The sequence below is a fragment of the Salvelinus namaycush genome, chromosome 35, assembly GCF_016432855.1.
Source record: "Salvelinus namaycush isolate Seneca chromosome 35, SaNama_1.0, whole genome shotgun sequence".
Taxonomy (NCBI): Eukaryota; Metazoa; Chordata; class Actinopteri; order Salmoniformes; family Salmonidae; genus Salvelinus; species Salvelinus namaycush.
Window position 1 is genome coordinate 27,154,991 of NC_052341.1, and position 20,676 is coordinate 27,175,666.

The 20,676-nt window shown below is 45.1% G+C and overlaps 1 protein-coding gene across 1 annotated transcript in view; it reads left to right on the forward strand.

Moving 5' to 3' along the window:
* LOC120029668 (protocadherin-15-like) overlaps nt 1-20,676 on the forward strand; it is a 224,724-nt gene that overhangs the window by 70,355 nt on the left and 133,693 nt on the right. Inside the window, exons 4-5 of the mRNA XM_038974947.1 lie at nt 14,123-14,283; nt 14,811-14,966. Coding sequence (XP_038830875.1) covers nt 14,123-14,283; nt 14,811-14,966 — 317 coding nt within the window. The remainder of the gene's footprint in view (nt 1-14,122; nt 14,284-14,810; nt 14,967-20,676) is intronic.

Genomic DNA, 20,676 nt, shown 5'->3' on the forward strand with positions numbered 1-20,676 from the left:
CACACACACACACACACACACACACACACACACACACACACACACACACACACACACACACACACACACACACACACACACACACACACTGAGGCCTATGAGGCAGGAGAGAGGAGGTTAGCGGATCAGCAACCCTGGGGCCAATTTCAAGGTCCCCTTCTTGAGTGTCCACACAATAGCACAGGAGACAAAGGTGACGAGAAGAGGGCGGGGTCAGGTAACGAGAGGGATAGGAATCAATTGTGACATCACGAGGAAGGACAGCGGTTATTGATCTAATAGGACAGTACTGAGTGTGAAGGGGAGCTTCTGAGAGGGACAGAGTCAAAGGAGGCAGGGGATAGGTAGTCTGGTACCAGATCTCGATGCCATTTTTAAAACTCCATGCGATTACATACAGTACACCATGCTAAGGGATAGGTATCAGGCAGAAAAGATGACCAGGACTGGACTATTGAAATGGGGAAGGAGGAGATGGAATGGAGGACAACCAGTCCTGGTTAGCTACTGAACGGGCCACTCTTTTCTCACCTCAAATTTTTATATTTTTTACACTTCCTTCTTTCCCATCTCCTGGTTAATTCCTCACCTCTTAACTCCACTCGTATTTTATTATCCCTATATTGTGGCAACTGTAAAATATTGGAAATATTTTAAAGTTGGTTATGCAATACCAGTTATGCCGTTCCAGTCAGATTCGAGCAATACATATCTTTACAGTAATATATAACATGAAACATTACCCTAAAACCCTTTTATCCCTATCACCTGCCACTCAGGGAGGATAAGCAACTTTACCCAGGTCTGTACTGTTTACGAGAAGTGCTATCATTCAGTGATTGAGAACCTGTGTTGTCGCTGCCTGTATCCCCTTTCTTCCCAGACTGTGTGGTGGTTTTGCATTAGACTCTCTGCCAGCCACTGCTCTATTTCATTCTGGAGTGGTAGACCGACAGATCGGCATTGTGCTCACAGTTCTATGAGACCTATAGCTAGAGCCTTGGACTATGTTTCTTGATTAAATGTCTCTTCTCTTAGACCAAAATAGTCCCAGGCTCGTGGAATGGTAGTGGCCAGGTCCTTTTAAGGACTGTAGTACTAGCAGTAGCAGCAGAGGGTCAAATATTTAGGCCAGTTTATGGGGACCATGTCCTCAGGTTTAGGGGGACCATGTCCTCAGGTTAGGGGTTTTGAAAGTGAAAAATGTCTTTAGGCTTCATGGTGATGGCAGAAAAGATCACAAACGGACACTGCCCCCGGACACACTTGGATCATTACCTCATACATGTACTCTAGCGTGTCTGGTCCCACATGCCACAAAGCACCATTATTTCTAGAAGCAGATGGAGCCTAGGAGATGAAGACGATGCACAAGGCTGTACTGTGTTGGTCACCATTGGTCACGTCGACTCGCTCCCCTGCCTAATGTTTTGTGAAGAGCTTATTTAATCTACCAGTACACCCTGCAGGAAATCTAACCCCCCCCCACCCCCACCCCTGCTACGCCCATTTGATTTTACTCATGTCATTTTAATCTTCGGACTCCTCCGAGCCAGAGTTGCTGACTTGTCAAGTAATGTCAGGGCGAAATAGACGATTCATTATCATTGGCAATGGCCAAAAACATATATTTCTTTGGATTCAATTGAAGGGAAAATATGTGAAGCAAAAGTTCTCCCTCTTTTAAATAAAACACTTACCTGTATAAAGTATAACCTTGATTTATAATTGTCATACGGTATTAAGCATATGTTTAACACTGTTGATATCTCATCAATGATCCTCAGACTTCATACTCAACATAAATACATTTACACACTAAAACAATGTTTTTGTGTGTATTTTGCTTTTGGCACGTGCAATAGACTGGGAATCTGCTGTACCATGTTCTTCTTTTGAGTCCTGTTCATCACCACAGTGTATGTAGACGCGAACAGCGTGCATGTTTGTCTTCGCCTTGATGGTATCACAACAAATGGCGATGTGCGTCAAGAGGCAAAACAACGTCTGTGATTGGGGGAAGTGGGAGAACCCTCACAGAAGGAAAATAGATTGCAGGTCATTGGATCAGGTTTGCCAAGTGAGAGTGAAATTGAAAGACTGTATGCTGTAGGGGCTTTTTTTATGGAGCTGTAGAGGGGTTGGTTGTTTAGCAACAACGGGGCAAAACAGATGAGGTTGGCTTAGATTGTTGACAACTTGTAAGCTGTACAAGACATGGTATCAACATGATAAAACAAGCTGAAACGAGCCACTTGCGATTCCCCACATGGCAGTTTCTTGTCATTCTTGCCAGCAATCTGGCCAACCAGAATCACGACAACAGGCTGACTTCTGCCCCATGGAGGCGTGCACATCGTTTTCGTGACGCTGTCAGCCAACCCACCTATAGAGAGAGGAGCCGAGCAGATCAGACGTCTAGTACTTGATCGGGACAGTTATGACAAACTAGTTGATCACTCCTATAGGCTTTTCTCTCAAACTGCAAGGCCTTCTATACTGTGTGTGACTAAAACCCCACTGACAATGATAGGCGAATGTAAATGCTTACATTCCATGCCATGGTCTCTGGTATTTATCAAAAATAAATAATGTACCTTAGACAGGCACTCTATAGCTCAGATGCAAGGAATTTATTAAATAACCGTCAGGATTTTGTGGTCTCAGTTATTCCATATAAAAAGCTTGAGATTGACATTGGGTGATGTGCAGTTACTTACATCCCCCAACAATATGCCCAATAGCAGTATGCCTACTAACAAAATATCCCTGCCAATGAGGGTACTCTACACTGTCTGGGCAATTCCAGAAGAGATAATGGACCAACATCAGCAAGTCTCTCCGCTGCCTGTCCTACTGTATATGCTTTCTCTGCATGGGGTGAATGGGAACATTGTGTTAATGTGTAAACAGCCAGCCTGACCCAGCAGCAACCTTCTCCCTGTGTCCTGGAGGCCGGAGCCCAGTATGATCAGACAGAGAGCCAAGCCAAGCTCCCCCCCCCCCCCCCCCCCATCTACGTCACCAGTCACAGGTGCTCTGCCAGCTTGCAGGACCATGTCAGGCTGCCAAGATGCCATCCCATTTGCCAGCTGCTGAGGGACCTGCACGACTCCGCTCACTGCTAGTCAAATGTCAGCCTACAGCTGCCGGAGAACAGGGAGTGGAGTGCAGTCTGTACCTGTACACCGTCAGCATCAGCCACTAATGTGTTCTTTAACCATCAGTGTAGAATAACAACCATCTGGCTGCTGTACACAAACATAGAGTAGAGCAGGGAAGGAGGTACGATTAGAGAGTGATAAGGAAGACATGAATAATGTGTAGATGGTATAACAAATGTGTAACGAATGGAAATGTTCCAGCACCGATAGCTGAACTTCCGGGAAGCCTGACACTTCTGATTTTTGATATCTTTCAAGTTGACGACTTGAACTGACGAGGATTCCGGTGGAGATTGACATTTTGTCCATTTGTGTGTCTGTCTGACACGCGAATTGCAGTTGGGAATTGCAGATATTTCTGCTTTTTCTGTCCAGCAAATGAACAAGTGAAATATATTGTCTGTCATCAAACATTTAAATTAACACCATCACAAGGAAGAAGAGTCCCTTAGCACATTAGAGAAATGATGCAGCCTGTGAACCAAGTCTCACCCCGGTTTCTCATCGAAATGTGGGAAGTGTACTTGTGCGACTTCCTTACGCTTCTCTTCGTCTAGTAAATGTAAAAACTAAACCTATTAACCTTTTCAGCTCCGCTTGTAATTCTCTTTCGTTTTCCCTGCAGATATTGGCTTAGTTACATGCGTGGTTCCCACTTCCCAGAGTCTTCTCTGGTAAACAGTTACCATTGTATTGGTGGAAAAGTACATTGGGACCTAGTTGCCTCGAACGGCAACATACAGCACATCACGCCAAAACAAAAGCAAAGGGGTGGCGAGTTCAACTTTAAGAGACGGTTCCAAACCTAAGGCCGTGTGTGTGTGTGTGTGTGTGTGTGTGTGTGTGTGTGTGTGTGTGTGTGTGTGTGTGTGTGTGTGTGTGTGTGTGTGTGTGTGTGTGTGTGTGTGTGTGTGTGTGTGTGTGTGTGTGTGTGCGTGTAGTCATCTATTGATTGAACATGCAGATCTTTGAGGATCTCTGTCTACAGGGACCCTGCTTTTCCAATCAGGCAACATAACAATTATATTAAGGAATTTAGGTAGGAACCAACTATAGTAAAAAGAAAAAAGAGCCATGGAAAATGTAAATGAAAGAATTACTCAAGGTGACAGGGTTTTGGTAGCATGCACACTAATGTAAATCCAATCTTGATCCATACACACCATACACACACTCGTGCTTATTCAAATTCTACATAGCCAAGCATTCTAGTCTGCTGTCAGAAACATGCTTCAAACACGATAGTAAACTGCTTCAAGCACAAGTTGTGGCTTTCACATTCCCGTATTCTGTCAACATACAGCAACGGTAATCCTCAAATATGTGCTTGCATTAAACTGCGCCTCAGTGTAAAAATGGCAGGTTATTTATCAGTCCTTATAGCCTGCTGTGGATTGATAGGAAAACTTCTGACTCTATGACACTTAATGTAGGTCACAGCTGTTTTTACTGTGCACTAAGAACAGTCAAACAGTCAAGGAGAGTCGTGAGGTTGGAGAGTCGTGTTCATCTGTACATTTCATCTGTCTTTCTTGCAAAGGTCTGCTAGCTAAGCAGAGCTACTCCAGGTCACTCAGCCAGCGCTGCTAGAGGCTGGAGCCAGCCTGAGGTTAACTACTCCAGGTCACTCAGCCATCGCTGCTAGAGGATGGAGCCAGCCTGAGGTTAACTACTCCAGGTCACTCAGCCAGCGCTGCTAGAGGCTGGAGCCAGCCTGAGGTTAACTACTCCAGGTCACTCAGCCAGCGCTGCTAGAGGCTGGAGCCAGCCTGAGGTTAACTACTCCAGGTCACTCAGCCAGCGCTGCTAGAGGCTGGAGCCAGCCTGAGGTTAACTACTCCAGGTCACTCAGCCAGCGCTGCTAGAGGCTGGAGCCAGCCTGAGGTTAAGTACTCCAGGTCACTCAGCCAGCGCTGCTAGAGGCTGGAGCCAGCCTGAGGTTAACTACTCCAGGTCACTCAGCCATCGCTGCTAGAGGCTGGAGCCAGCCTGAGGTTAACTACTCCAGGTCACTCAGCCATCGCTGCTAGAGGATGGAGCCAGCCTGAGGTTAACTACTCCAGGTCACTCAGCCAGCGCTGCTAGAGGCTGGAGCCAGCCTGAGGTTAACTACTCCAGGTCACTCAGCCAGCGCTGCTAGAGGTTGGAGCCAGCCTGAGGTTAACTACTCCAGGTCACTCAGCCAGCGCTGCTAGAGGCTGGAGCCAGCCTGAGGTTAACTACTCCAGGTCACTCAGCCAGCGCTGCTAGAGGCTGGAGCCAGCCTGAGGTTAACTACTCCAGGTCACTCAGCCAGCGCTGCTAGAGGCTGGAGCCAGCCTGAGGTTAACTACTCAAGTCAAAATGTATTTGTCAAATGCGGCGAATACAACAGATTTAGACTTTACTATGAAATGCTTAATTACAAGCCCTTTCCCAACAATGCAGAGTTAAAAGGTAAGAAAATGTGAGAATGAAAATAGTAACAGAATAAATAACAATAACAAAGCTATGTATACTGAACAAAAATATAAACACAACAATTTCTTTTGATTTTGCTGAGTTACATTTAATATGAGTAAATCAATTAATTAGGCCTTAATCTATGGGTTTCACATGACTGGTATTACAGATATGCATTCACATTGCCATTGATAAAATGCAATTGTGTTCGTTGTGCATAGCTTATGCCTAACCCCACTGCCACCATGGGGCACTCTGTTCACAACGTTAACTTCAGCAAATCGCTCGCCCACACGACACCATACACGTGGTCTGCGATTGTGAGGCCAGTTGGACGTACTGCCAAATCCTCTAAAACGATGTTGGGGGTGGCTTATGGTAGATAAATTAGCAAGAAATACTCTGGCAACAGCTATGATGGACATTCATGCAGTCAGCATGACAATTCCACACACCCTCAAATCTTGAGACATCTTTGGCATTGTGTTGTGTGACAAAACGGCACATTTTAGAGTGGCCTTTTCTTGTCCCCAGCACAAGGTGCACATATGTAATGATTGTGCAGTTTAATCAGCTTCTTGATGTGCCACACCTGTCTGGTGGATGGATTCTCTTGGCAAAGGAGAAATGCTCACTAACAGCGATGTAAACAACATTTGTGAGAAATATGCTTTTTGTGTGTATGGAACATTTCTGGGATCTTTTATTTCAGCTCATGAAACATGGGACCAACACTGTACATGTTGCGTTTTTATATTTTTGTTCAGTGTACAAGGAGTACCAGTACTGAGTCAATGTGCAGGAGTACTAGGTAGTTGAGGTAATATGTACATGTAGGTAGGGGTAAAAGTGTATAGGCAATCAGATTACATAATAAGCAGTAGCAGCTCCGTATGTGAAGAGTGTGAACATGTGTGTTTGGCGTCAATATGCATGTGTGTGTTTTGTGTTGTGAGCGTATGTCGTATGTGTGTTTCTGTTTGTGTGTTGGAGTGTCATTGTAAGAACAGTACCAGTCCAAAGTTTGGACACACCTACTCATTCAAGGGTTTTTCTTTATTTTGACTATTTTCTCTATTGTAGAATAATAGTGAAGACAAACTATGAAATAACACATATGGAATCATGTAGTAACCAAAAAAGTGTTAAACAAATTCTTTGTTTAAAAAAAAATTGATTCTTCAAAGTAGCCACCCTTTGCCTCGATGACAGCTTTGCACACTCTTGGCATTCACTCAACCAGCTTCATGAGGTAGTCACCTGGAATGCATTTAAATTAACAGGTGTGCTTTGTAGAATTAATTTCCTTCTTAATTTCCTTCGGTTTGAGCCAATCAGTTGTGTTGTGACAAGGTAGGGGTGGTATACAGAAGATAGCCCTATTTGATAAAAGACCAAGTCCATATTATGGCAAGAACAGCTCAAATAAACAAAGAGAAACGACAGTCCATCATTACTTTAAGACATGAAGGTCAGTCAATCCGGAAAAAGTTTCTTCATGTGCAGTCGCAAAAACCATCAAGCGCTGTGATGAAATTGGTTCTCATGAGGACCGCCAAAGGAATGGAATACCCAGAGTTACCTCTGCTGCAGGGGATACGTTCATTAGAGTTAACAGCCTCGGAAATTGCAGCCCAAATAAATGCTTCAGAGTTCAAGTAACAGACACATCTCAACATCAACTGTACAGAGGAGACCGCGTGAATCAGGCCTTCATGGTCGAATTGCTGCTAAATCAAATCAAATGTATTTATATAGCCCTTCTTACATCAGCTGATATATCAAAGTGCTGTACAGAAACCCAGCCTACAACCCCAAACAGCAAGCAATGCAGGTGTAGAAGCACGGTGGCTAGGAAAAACTCCCTAGATAGGCCAAAACCTAGAAAGAAACCTAGAGAGGAGCCAAGCTATGAGGGGTGGCCAGTCCTCTTCTGGCTGTGCCGGGTGGAGATTATAACAGAACATGGCCAAGATGTTCAAATGTTCATAAATGACCAGCATGGTCAAATAATAATAATCACAGTAGTTGTCGAGGGTGCAACAAGTCAGCACCTCAGAGGTAAATGTCAGTTGGCTTTTCATAGCCGATCATTGAGAGTATCTCTACCGCTCCTGCTGTCTCTAGAGAGTTGAAAACAGCTGGTCTGGGACAGGTAGCACGTCCGGTGAACAGGTCAGGGTTCCATAGCCGCAGGCAGAACAGTTGAAACTGGAGCAGCAGCACGGCCAGGTTGACTGGGGACAGCAAGGAGTCATCATGCCAGGTTGTCCTGAGGCATGCTCTTAGGGCTCAGTGTCCTCCGAGAGAAAGAGAGAAAGAGAGAATTGGAGAGAGCATACTTAAATTCACACAGGACACCGGATAAGACAGGAGAAATACTCCAGATATAACAGACTAACCCTAGCCCCCCGACACATAAACTACTGCAGCATAAATACTGGAGGCTGAGACAGGAGGGGCTGAGGCTGAGAATCCCAGTGGAGAGAGGGGAAGGCAGAGACAGCAAGGGCGGTTCGTTGTTCCAGAGCCTTTTCGTTCACCTTCACACTCCTGGGCCAGACTACACTCAATCATATGTCCTACTGAAGAGATGAGTCTTCAATAAAGACTTAAAGGTTGAGACCGAGTCTGCATCTCTCACATGGGTAGGCAGACCATTCCATAAAAATGGAGCTCTATAGGAGAAAGCCCTGCCTCCAGCTGTTTGCTTAGAAATTCTAGGGACAATTAGGAGGCCTGCGTCTTGTGACCGTAGCGTACGTGTAAGTATGTACAGCAGGACCAAATCGGAAAGATAGGTAGGAGCAAGCCCATGTAATGATTTGTAGGTTAGCAGTAAAACCTTGAAATCAGCCCTTGCCTTAACAGGAAGCCAGTGTAGGGAGGCTAGCACTGGAGTAATATGATCAAATATTGTGGTTCTAGTCAGGATTCTAGCAGCCGTATTTATCCGGGTAGCCGGAAAGTAGAGCATTGCAGTAGTCTAACCTAGAAGTGACAAAAGCATGGATACATTTTTCTGCATCATTTTTGGACAGAAAGTTTCTGATTTTTGCAATGTTACGTAGATGGAAAAAAGCTGTCCTTGAAACAGTCTTGATATGTTCGTCAAAAGAAAGATCAGGGTCCAGAGTAACGCCGAGGTCCTTCACAGTTTTATTTGAGACGACTGTACAACCATCAAGATTAATTGTCAGATTCAACAGAAGATCTCTTTGTTTCTTGGGGCCTAGATCAAGCATCTCTGTTTTGTCCGAGTTTAAAAGTAGAACGTTTGCAGCCATCTACTTCCTTATGTCTTAAACACAGGCTTCTAGCGAAGGCAATTTTGGGGCTTCACCATGTTTCATTGAAATGTACAGCTGTGTGTCATCAGCATAGCAGTGAAAGTTAACATTATGTTTTCGAATGACATCCCCAAGAGGTAAAATATATAGTGAAAACAATAGTGGTCCTAAAACGGAACCTTGAGGAACACCGACATTTACAGTTGATTTGTCAGAGGACAAACCATTCACAGAGACAAACTGATATCTTTCCGACAGATAAGATCTAAACCAGGCCAGAACTTGTCCGTGTAGACCAATTTGGGTTTCCAGTCTCTCCAAAAGAATGTGGTGATCGATGGTGTCAAAAGCAGCACTAAGGTCTAGGAGCACGAGGACAGAGGCAAAGCCTCATTTACCACCTTCACAAGTGCAGTCTCAGTGCTATGATGGAGTCTAAAACCAGACTGAAGCCTTTCGTATACATTGTTTGTCTATAGGAAGTCAGTGAGTTGCTGCGCAACAGCTTTTCTAAAAATTTTGAGAGGAATGGAAGACTCTATTTAGGTCGATTTAGTTTTTTAAATATTTTCTGGGTCAAGGTTTGGCTTTTTCAAGGGAGGCTTTATTACTGCCACTTTTAGTGAGTTTGGTACACATCCGGTGGATAGAGAGCCGTTTATTATGTTCAACATAGGAGGGCCAAGCACAGGAAGCAGCTCTTTCAGTAGTTTAGTTGGAATAGGGTCCAGTATGCAGCTTGAAGGTTTAGAGGCCATGATTATTTTCATCATTGTGTCAAGAGATATAGTACTAAAACACTTGAGTGTCTCCCTTGATCCTAGGTCCTGGCAGAGTTGTGCAGACTCAGGACAACTGAGCTTTGGAGGAATATGCAGATTTAAAGAGGAGTCCGTAATTTGTTCTCTAATGATTATGATCTTTTCCTCAAAGAAGTTGAATTTATGAATTTAAATTCCTGAATTTATTACTGCTGAAGTGAAAGCCTGAAGTGAAAGCCATCCTCTCTTTAAATTTCGGATTGTTCTTATTTTTCTCAATTAAGTTGAAAAATAGGATGATCGAGCAGCAGTGAGGGCTCTTCGATACTGCACGGTACTGTCTTTCCAAGCTAGTCGGAAGACTTCCAGTTTGGTGTGGTGCCATTTCCGTTCCAATTTTCTGGAAGCTTGCTTCAGAGCTCGGGTATTTTCTGTATACTAGGGAGCTAGTTTCTTATTATTATTATTATTAGTATTGCGCAAGGTTAAATTGAGTTCCTCAGTTAGGTGGTTAACTGATTTTGTCCACTAATGTCCTTGGGTAGGCAGAGGGAGTCTGGAAGGGCATCAAGGAATCTTTGGGTTGTCTGAGAATTTATAGCAAGACTTTTGATGTTCCTTGGTTGGGGTCTCAGCAGATTATTTGTTGCGATTGCAAACGTAATAAAATGGTGGTCCGATAGTCCAGGATTATGAGGAAAAACATTAAGATCCACAACATTTATTCCATGGGACAAAACTAGGTCCAGAGTATGACTGTGGCAGTGAGTAGGTCCAGAGACATGTTGGACAAAACCCACTGAGTCGATGATGGCTCCGAAAGCCTTTTGGAGTGGGTCTGTGGACTTTTCCATGTGAATATTAAAGTCACCAAAAATTTGAATATTATCTGCTATGACTACAAGGTCCGATACGAATTCAGGGAACTCAGTGAGGAACGCTGTATATGGCCCAGGAGGCCAGTAGACAGTAGCTATAAAAAGTGATTGAGTAGGCTGCATAGATTTCATGACTAGAAGCTCAAAAAACGAAAACGCCGTTTTTTTTTGTAAATTAAAATTTGCTATCATAAATGTTAGCAACACCTCCGCCTTTGTGGAATGCACGGGGGATGTGGTCACTAGTGTAATCAGGAGGTGAGGCCTCATTTAACACAGTAAATTCATCAGGCTTAAGCCATGTTTCAGTCAGGCCAATCACATCAAGATTATGATCAGTGATTAGTTCATTGACTATAACTGCCTTTGAAGTGAGGGATCTAACATTAAGTAGCCCTATTTTGAGATGTGAGGTATCACGATCTCTTTCAATAATGGCAGGAATGGAGGAGGTCTTTATTCTAGTGAGATTGCTAAGGCGAACACCGCCATGTTTAGTTTTGCCCAACCTAGGTCGAGGCACAGACACAGTCTCAATGGGGATGGCTGAGCTGACTACACTGACTGTGCTAGTGGCAGACTCCACTAAGCTGGCAGGCTGGCTAACAGCCTGCCTGGCCTGCACCCTATTTCATTGTGGAGCTAGAGGAGTTAGAGCCCTGTCTATGTTGGTAGATAAGATGAGAGCACCCCTCCAGCTAGGATGGAGTCCGTCACTCCTCAGCAGGACAGGCTTGGTCCTGTTTGTGGGTGAGTCCCAGAAAGAGGGCCAATTATCTACAAATTATATATTTTGGGAGGGGCAGAAAACAGTTTTCAACCAGCGATTGAGTTGTGAGACTCTGCTGTAGAGCTCATCACTCCCCCTAACTGGGAGGCGGCCAGAGACAATTACTCAATGCCGACACATCTTTCTAGCTGATTTACACGCTGAAGCTATGTTGCGCTTGGTGACCTCTGACTGTTTCATCCTAACATCGTTGGTGCCGACGTGGATAACAATATCTCTATACTCTCTACACTCGCCAGTTTTAGCTTTAGCCAGCACCATCTTCAGATTAGCCTTAACGTCGGTAGCCCTGCCCCCTGGTAAACAGTGTACGATCGATAGATGATTCGTTTTAAGTCTAATACTGCGTGTAATGGAGTCGCCAATGACTAGGGTTTTCAATTTGTCAGAGCTAATGGTGGGAAGCTTCGGCGTCTCAGACCATGTAACGGGAGGAGTAGAGACCAGAGAAGGCTCGGCCTCTGACCCCGACTCATTGCTTAATGGGGAGAACCGGTTGAAAGTTTCTGTCGGCTGAATGAGCGACACCGGTTGAGCATTCCTACAGCATTTCCCTCTAGAAGCCATGAGAAAGTTGTCCGGCTGCGGGGACCGTGCGAGGGGATTTATACTAACGTTACTATCTGTAATTACTGGTGGCACAGATGCTGTTTCATCCTTTCCTACACTGAAATTACCCTTGCCTAACAATTGCGTCTGAAGCTGGGCTTGCAGCACAGCTATCCTCAACGTAAGGCGATCGTTCTCCTGTATATTATGAGTACAGCGACTGCAATTAGAAGGCATCATGTTAATGTTACTACTTAGCTTCGGCTGTTGGAAGTCCTGACGAACCATGTCCAGATAAAATGTCCGGAGTGAAAAAGTTTAATGAAAAAAAGTTGAGTGAGGGGAAAAACAAAAAATATAAACGGTAATTAAAAAGTAAAAACCATAAAGTTGTCAGGTAGCAAAGTAAGGTTGGCAACAAAACGCACAGCAGCACGTAAACAAGTCTGCAAGTTGTGACCGCAAAGAAACCACTACTAAAGGACACCAATAAAAATACTTGCTTGGGCCATGAAGCACATTGGACATTAGACCTGTGAAATCTGTTCTTTGATCTGATTAGTCCAAATTTGCAATTTTTGGTTCCAACCGCCGTGTCTTTGTGAGATGCAGAGTAGGTGAATGGATGATCTCTGCATGTGTGGTTCCCACCGTGAAGCATGGAGGAGGAGGTGTGGGGGTGCTTTGCTGGTGACACTGTCAGTAATTTATTTAGAATTCAAAGCACACTTAACCAGCATGGCTACCACAGCATTCTACAGCGATACGCCATCCCATCTGGTTTGCGCTTAGTGGGACTATCATTTGTTTTTCAACAGGACAATGACCCGAAACACCAAGACCAAGAAGGAGAGTGATGGAGTTCTGCATCAGATGACCTGGCCTCCACAATCACCCAACCTCAACCCAATTGAAATGATTTGGGATGAGTTGGAAGCAGCCAACAAGTGCTTAGCATATGTGGGAACTCCTTTAAGACTGTTGGAAAATCATTACTCATGAAGCTGGTTGAGAAAATGCCAAGAGTGTGCAAAGCTGTCATCAAGGCAAAGGGTGGCTACTTTGAAGTATCTCAAATATAAAATATATTTTGATTTGTTTAACACTTTTTTGCTTACTACATGATTCCATTTCATAGTTTTGATGTCTTCACTATTATTCTACAATGTAAAAAATAGTAAAAATAAAGAAAAAACCCATGAATCAGTAGGTGTGTCCAAACTTTTGACTGGTTCTGTATCAGTGAGTGGGCTCCAACTGTCTCCAGCGTTAGTGTGAGACGCATCACAGCAGGCTGGACCAGCCATGACCTGGCTAGCAAAGGAGAAAGAGACACGTGGGCCTGTCTGCCCTTCCCCTGACTTCCCTCGGGCCTAGCTGCATACTGGATGTAGGCTAGACATGGGTTTGAAGTTTGATTGCCTTTCCAACTGCACAACAGTTGATGTCAGAAAAGGTGTGGTGTGTGTGTGTGTGTAGCCTTGTGGTTAAGAGCGTTGGGCCAGTAACCGGAAGGTCGCTAGTTTGAATCCACCGAGCCGACTAGGTTAAAAATTTGCTGGTGCCCTTGAGGCACTTAACCCTAATTTCTCCTGTAACTCGCTCTGGATAAGAGTGTTTGCTAAATGGCTCAAATGTAAAAATGTTAATGTATCCAGGTACTGTGTAATTATCAGGGCTGAACTGGCCAGTGCTTATCTGAATTAGAATGAATGTACATGGACTGCGGTACCTTCAGGCTTGGGCTTCATCAAAGCTTGGTACCAGACAGGCACTTAGTCCTTATCTGGACTGCAGCAGCAAAGTGTGTGTGGGAAAGCAGCATGTTTCAGACAAGGTGGTCAAGAGCTCAAATGTAATTTTAGCTTGGCCGCCTACCTGGTTTTTATAAACCAATAGTTTAAGACATATTTTCAGACGTTTTGTATCATTCAAATGGTCTCCTTTGATTTGAAAACATTTCAGTCAAGCAGTTGTTGAGGTTTTTCTATAGGAAGATGTTTTCATTGTCAGAAAATAAGTTCTATGAGTGTGAGGCTTTGTTTTCCTGGGCACACTGCTCTCTACTCCTGCTTTTCTGAAAGATCGTAACAATAGCTCGTAAAAGAGCACTCGAGAAGAGTGAGATTAACAACACAAGGGAATGCTGCCTAGGGAAAACCTGCTCTCAGCAGGTATATTTATCACAGCTCTGTCAATCAACTCCTGGCTGCATTTCAAATCAACCACTTTTCTTTTGTCTCATAAGGAACGCTTTTGGTTGAGAATATGCAAATCCAAGGCCGAGCGGAAGACCCAGGCAGAACCATCTCTCTCTCCCTCCGAGACAACTACAACCATTGGGTAATACTGGACCCGGTCAGACAGAGGCTCTACCTGAACAGCACCGGCAGGGCCCTCGACCGAGATGTAAGCATTCAAACACGCTATGATGACTATTCATATGTTTGCTGTGGGGTTTGGGTTACTCTAAAGAAAAAAAACTGTTTACTGCAAGTTAGCTACACATTTACATTCCCTTCAAATACATCCTGAGGTAAAATAAGCTTCACAGCATACTGTAGCCACGTTGTGTTTCTTTACATTCTCCTATTAAACATGTACAGTGTGTAAGCAACAAACCTATCCATTCTTGAAAGAAAAGTACTGCACATGCACTGAACTGTGCACTTTGAACAGTGCGCCGGATAGAAACGTTGGCTAAATGGTATATGTTATGTACCGGTGTTAGAGTAGTTTATGATAATAGCAGAGATGAAAATTATCGAAGAGCAAAGCATACGTCTGATCTGAAGCATAACTTTCTTTACATGTTCTACACATCAATCCCAGTCATGTTGTTCCGTGTGAACCAGTTGAAAGGAGACGAATGACTCTCTGTCCCCTGCTGTCCTTGGTTCCTTCTGAAACGATGCTTATTTTTTTCCCCCTTCTAGCCCCCCTCCTACATCCATTCCATCGTGGTCCAGGTCCAGTGCACCAACGAGCTGGTCGGGAGCATCATTCGACACGAGGTGCGCATCGTTGTGAGGGATCGCAATGATAACGCGCCCCAGTTCCAGAAGCCTCGCTACTATGTCGCCATAAACGAGGTGAGACCCCCGGGACAAGCTAGTTAAATCTTTTATTGCAGTCCAAGACGATGTGTCTGACTCTCGCTCCGAGGTCACAGGCCACCATTGAGCAGTATCTCATTTACTTAGTATTGAATATTTCAGTCCGTTTAACCTGAATAGGGCCATACAATTTGGGAAAGGCTGTAAAAATGTGAAATATTAGCCATTGCTCAGTGACTGTGGACTGGTAGGTACGGTAATAACTTCAAATCTAATTTCATTTATTCCCATGGAGCTTTTTTGACTGTTGAAGAGACTAAGACTGTGGTCATTAAAATTACTGTAACTATAGCTACTGTAGAATCTTCCCACATTTTATTCTGGAGACCTTTATTCTGGAGATTTTTTGTGTGGTTTAACATTGATGGCCCAACAGTGGGACATCCATGGGTCTTTATGTGGTTTAGCAGTGGGACCTCCATGGGTCTCTGTGGTTTAACAGTGGGACCTCCATGGGTCTCTATGTGGTTTAACATTGATGGCCCAACAGTGGGACATCCATGGGTCTTTATGTGGTTTAGCAGTGGGACCTCCATGGGTCTCTGTGGTTTAACAGTGGGACCTCCATGGGTCTCTATGTGGTTTAACAGTGGGACCTCCATGGGTCTCTATGTGGTTTAACAGTGGGACCTCCATGGGTCTCTATGTGGTTTAACAGTGGGACCTCCATGGGTCTCTGTGTGGTTTAACATTGGGACCTCCATGGGTCTCTGTGTGGTTTAACATTGGGACCTCCATGGGTCTCTGTGGTTTAACAGTGGGACCTCCATGGGTCTCTATGTGGTTTAATAGTGGGACCTCCATGGGTCTCTATGTGGTTTAGCAGTGGGACCTCCATGGGTCTCTGTGGTTTAACAGTGGGACCTCCATGGGTCTCTGTGGTTTAACAGTGGGACCTCCATGGGTCTTTATGTGGTTTAACAGTGGGATCTCCATGGGTCTCTGTGGTTTAACAGTGGGACCTCCATGGGTCTCTGTGGTTTAACAGTGGGACCTCCATGGGTCTCTGTGGTTTAACAGTGGGACCTCCATGGGTCTCTATGTGGTTTAACAGTGGGACCTCCATGGGTCTCTGTGGTTTAACAGTGGGACCTCCATGGGTCTCTATGTGGTTTAGCAGTGGGACCTCCATGGGTCTCTGGTTTAACAATGGGACCTCCATGGGTCTCTGTGGTTTAGCAGTGGGACCTCCATTGCTCTCTATGTGGTTTAACAGTGGGACCTCCATGCGTCTCTGTGGTTTAACAGTGGGACCTCCATGGGTCTCTATGTGGTTTAGCAGTGGGACCTCCATGGGTCTCTGTGGTTTAGCAGTGGGACCTCCATGGGTCTCTGTGGTTTAACAGTGGGACCTCCATGGGTCTCTATGTGGTTTAACAGTGGGACCTCCATGGGTCTCTGTGGTTTAACAGTGGGACCTCCATGGGTCTCTATGTGGTTTAGCAGTGGGACCTCCATGGGTCTCTGGTTTAACAATGGGACCTCCATGGGTCTCTATGTGGTTTAACAGTGGGACCTCCATGGGTCTCTGTGGTTTAGCAGAGGGACCTCCATGGGTCTCTATGTGGTTTAACAGTGGGACCTCCATGGGTCTCTGTGGTTTAGCAATGGGACCTCCATGGGTCTCTGTGGTTTAACAGTGGGACCTCCATGGGTCTCTATGTGGTTTAACAGTGGGACCTCCATGGGTCTCTGTGGTTTAGCAGTGGGACCTCCATGGGTCTCTGTGGTTTAGCAGTGGGACCTCCATGGGTCTCTGTGGTTTAGCAGTGGGACCTCCATGGGTCTCTATGTGGTTTAGCAGTGGGACCTCCATGGGTCTCTATGTGGTTTAACAGTGGGACCTCCATGGGTCTCTGTGGTTTAACAGTCGGACCTTCATGGGTCTCTGTGGTTTAACAGTGGGACCTCCATGGGTCTCTGTGGTTTAACAGTGGGACCTCCATGGGTCTCTGTGGTTTAACAGTGGGACCTCCATGGGTCTCTGTGGTTTAACAGTGGGACCTCCATGGATCTCTGTGGTTTAACAGTGGGACCTCCATGGGTCTCTGTGGTTTAGCAGTGGGACCTCCATGGGTCTCTGTGGTTTAACAGTGGGACCTCCATGGGTCTCTATGTAGTTTAACAGTGGGACCTCCATGGGTCTCTATGTAGTTTAACAGTGGGACCTCCATGGGTCTCTGTGGTTTAGCAGTGGGACCTCCATGGGTCTCTGTAGTTTAGCAGTGGGACCTCCATGGGTCTCTGTGGTTTAGCAGTGGGATCTCCACAGGTCTCTATGTGGTTTAACAGTTGGACCTCCATGGTCTCGGTGGTTTAACAGTGGGACCTCCATGGGTCTCTATGTGGTTTAGCAGTGGGACCTCCATGGGTCTCTGTGGTTTAGCAGTGGGACCTCCATGGGTCTCTGTGGTTTAGCAGTGGGACCTCCATGGGTCTCTATGTGGTTTAACAGTGGGACCTCCATGGGTCTCTGTGGTTTAGCAGTGGGACCTCCATGGGTCTCTGTGGTTTAGCAGTGGGACCTCCATGGGTCTCTGTGGTTTAGCAGTGGGACCTCCATGGGTCTCTGTGGTTTAGCAGTGGGACCTCCATGGGTCTCTATGTGGTTTAACAGTGGGACCTCCATGGGTCTCTGTGGTTTAACAGTGGGACCTTCATGGGTCTCTGTGGTTTAACAGTGGGACCTTCATGGGTCTCTGTGGTTTAGCAGTGGGACATCCATGGGTCTCTGTGGTTTAACAGTGGGACCTCCATGGGTCTCTGTGGTTTAACAGTGGGACCTCCATGGGTCTCTGTGGTTTAACAGTGGGACCTCCATGGATCTCTGTGGTTTAACAGTGGGACCTCCATGGGTCTCTATGGTTTAGCAGTGGGACCTCCATGGGTCTCTGTGGTTTAACAGTGGGACCTCCATGGGTCTCTGTGGTTTAGCAGTGGGACCTCCATGGGTCTCTGTGGTTTAGCAGTGGGACCTCCATGGGTCTCTATGTGGTTTAACAGTGGGACCTCCATGGGTCTCTATGTAGTTTAACAGTGGGACCTCCATGGGTCTCTGTGTAGTTTAACAGTGGGACCTCCATGGGTCTCTATGTAGTTTAACAGTGGGACCTCCATGGGTCTCTGTGGTTTAACAGTGGGACCTCCATGGGTCTCTGTAGTTTAGCAGTGGGACCTCCATGGGTCTCTGTGGTTTAGCAGTGGGACCTCCACGGGTCTCGGTGGTTTAACAGTTGGACCTCCATGGGTCTATGTGGTTTAACAGTACATTCTCCATGGGCTCTGGGCATAGAGGGCCCCAGAGCGGCTTGTGTCCCACTGAGGTGTCCCACCAGGGGACAAAGTAGCTACATGGTGATTTTGCCGCTTTTCCCTAATAGAAAATGGGTCCCATGAGTGTTTCTGTGTTAGATTGAGCTCATTAGCGAGCAGCCTTTCAGAGTAGCAGACAGAGAAGACAGCCCCTGCAGAAGCTTCTGTTCTCAAACTATTGGAAATGGTTGCTTTCATTATTCTGCTCTATAGATTTGTTTTCACACAGTTTGAAATGTTGGTTTTATTTGGATCGTTCATCTGTAGATGCTCTACAGACTATCAGCAACATTTAAACGATCTACTAACCCTAGCTCTAGCTCTAACCTTAACCCTCATCCTAACCCTAAATGTAACCCTTACCCTAAACTTAACTCTTACCCTAACCCTTATTCTAAACCTAACCGCAACCCAAATAGTTGCTTATCGACAGATAGTTGACCTGTAGAGCAACTACAGATGGGAAAAACCGGACTATCCAAACAAAGTGTGACTGAAATGTTCAACTGACACGGAGATAGGGGTCCAATAGAATGCAGAGTTTCCCGTCCATCAGTCAACTTTTTAAGCCCATATAGTGGAGAGCTACAGGGCCGTCGAAGCGGAGAGCAATATAACAACAGTTAGAGGTATTCACGGTTGAAGGAAGTATGTTGTGGAGATGAAGACATCTGCTAATGTGAGATCTTGACTGCACACGTGGACATACTTGGCATGACAGTACTGTGTGCCATATAGTATCTGGAGAGCCTTATTTGCATGCTTTCCAACTTTTCGCTGAAGTTGCAAGCCCGGAGGATGGAGGAGTTAGTGAATGGCAATCATGCTTGCTAGCTGTATGCTCTTGTGAGACCTTGACCCTGTTTAGAAATTCCATTAACTACACCTTCACCTGAGACTGGCATCAAGAGTTATAGTCAAGGCTGAATCGCTCACACTTGTTAATCAGGCAATTAGTCGTTAGACAGCTCTAGATACGACTTAACCTTTCAACACCTTGTTATCTCATATGGGGAGAATCTTTTGGCGTCTCCTTGTGTATCCCAATAAATACACTACTAAGACGTGCAGTAACCCCTTGGTTATTAAAGGCACTGTACACTTCTTTAGACTAGATTAATTCATTCATTACGGCGGCCTTCATGCATATAGTCTGTTACGCAATGTTTATCACCGAGGCGCTGATGTGCAGACTAAGGGACGTGGAGGAGTGATGTGCTCCCAGAGGTGTGTCTGTGACTGGTTGGCGCTGGGAGAGCCTTGCATCCCAATGAGGTCTGTCCTAAATAATGTTAGCTCCTAAATAATGCATGCTTATGTATTTCTGCGGTTTACAACATTGCAGAATGGATGGGGTGTATGGCTGTCCCTATTCTGCCGAAGACGACAGAGTAGATTTCAATTTTTGCAAATGGGAAACATGGAATCGTGCCTCTACTTTTCATTACAGCACCTCTTTAGAAATTACATTTGGGGTCCCTGCTGTGGGTTTCTATTAGGTTTTTCCCTATTCGGCTCAGTGAAAACATTTTTACAGTACCAGTCAAACCATAGCTGATGTCAGTAGTGTTTCTCTGAACTCTCTCCTCTCTTCCTCTTGTATCTGACATCTTTTGTGTGTTCATGTTCCTGAAAAGTCAGATACAAGAGCAGCAGAGTAGCATTTCAGGAGCTAAAATACCCAGGTTTCCTTGGTGCTGCCAACAGGCACTAAACTATTACCTTCTCTTCTCACATCTGATAGCGGTCCACTGTGGGATTCAGGTATGACAGCTGAAAGGAAGCATTCTAGTGCTGTGAATCACTCACCCCTCTCAGAAGACCAAGAGCAAGGCTTTGTTGGTGATTGGCTGAGCTAGCCACCTCAGAATCCAACTGGGATTATGTTGTTGCGCAACCAGTCACTTCAAACCTAACTACTCCTGTTTTCACCGCAATATGCTTGTCTGTAAACAAATCAATAGCATGTTGGTTAGTGACGTGGTCAAAATTGATACAGTTGCATATCGCAATGTTATTTTTGATGATATTATATAGCTACTTTTTTTGTTGCTAGGTAGCGTTAGCTAGCGCTATTGTCGACTGTACCTGCACCAAAACTGCAGTATTTTTCATCCTATAGCTTGTTCTCCATCTTCTTTTAAAATAGTGATCCAATATTGTTTCCAGCACTTTTGTTTCCATGACTGGTCAAAACTCATTTTCTCATGCTCTCTCTTGTCTCTCTGCAGCAGACGTACAGTATAGTGAGAAATATGTCAGGAATGTCAAATCGCAATAAAATTGCAGTATTGAATCACAAAACATCTAGAGTCATGAGAATCTTAATAGTCGTATGGGCACCTAAGTCTCGTGATAATATAGTATAGTAAGG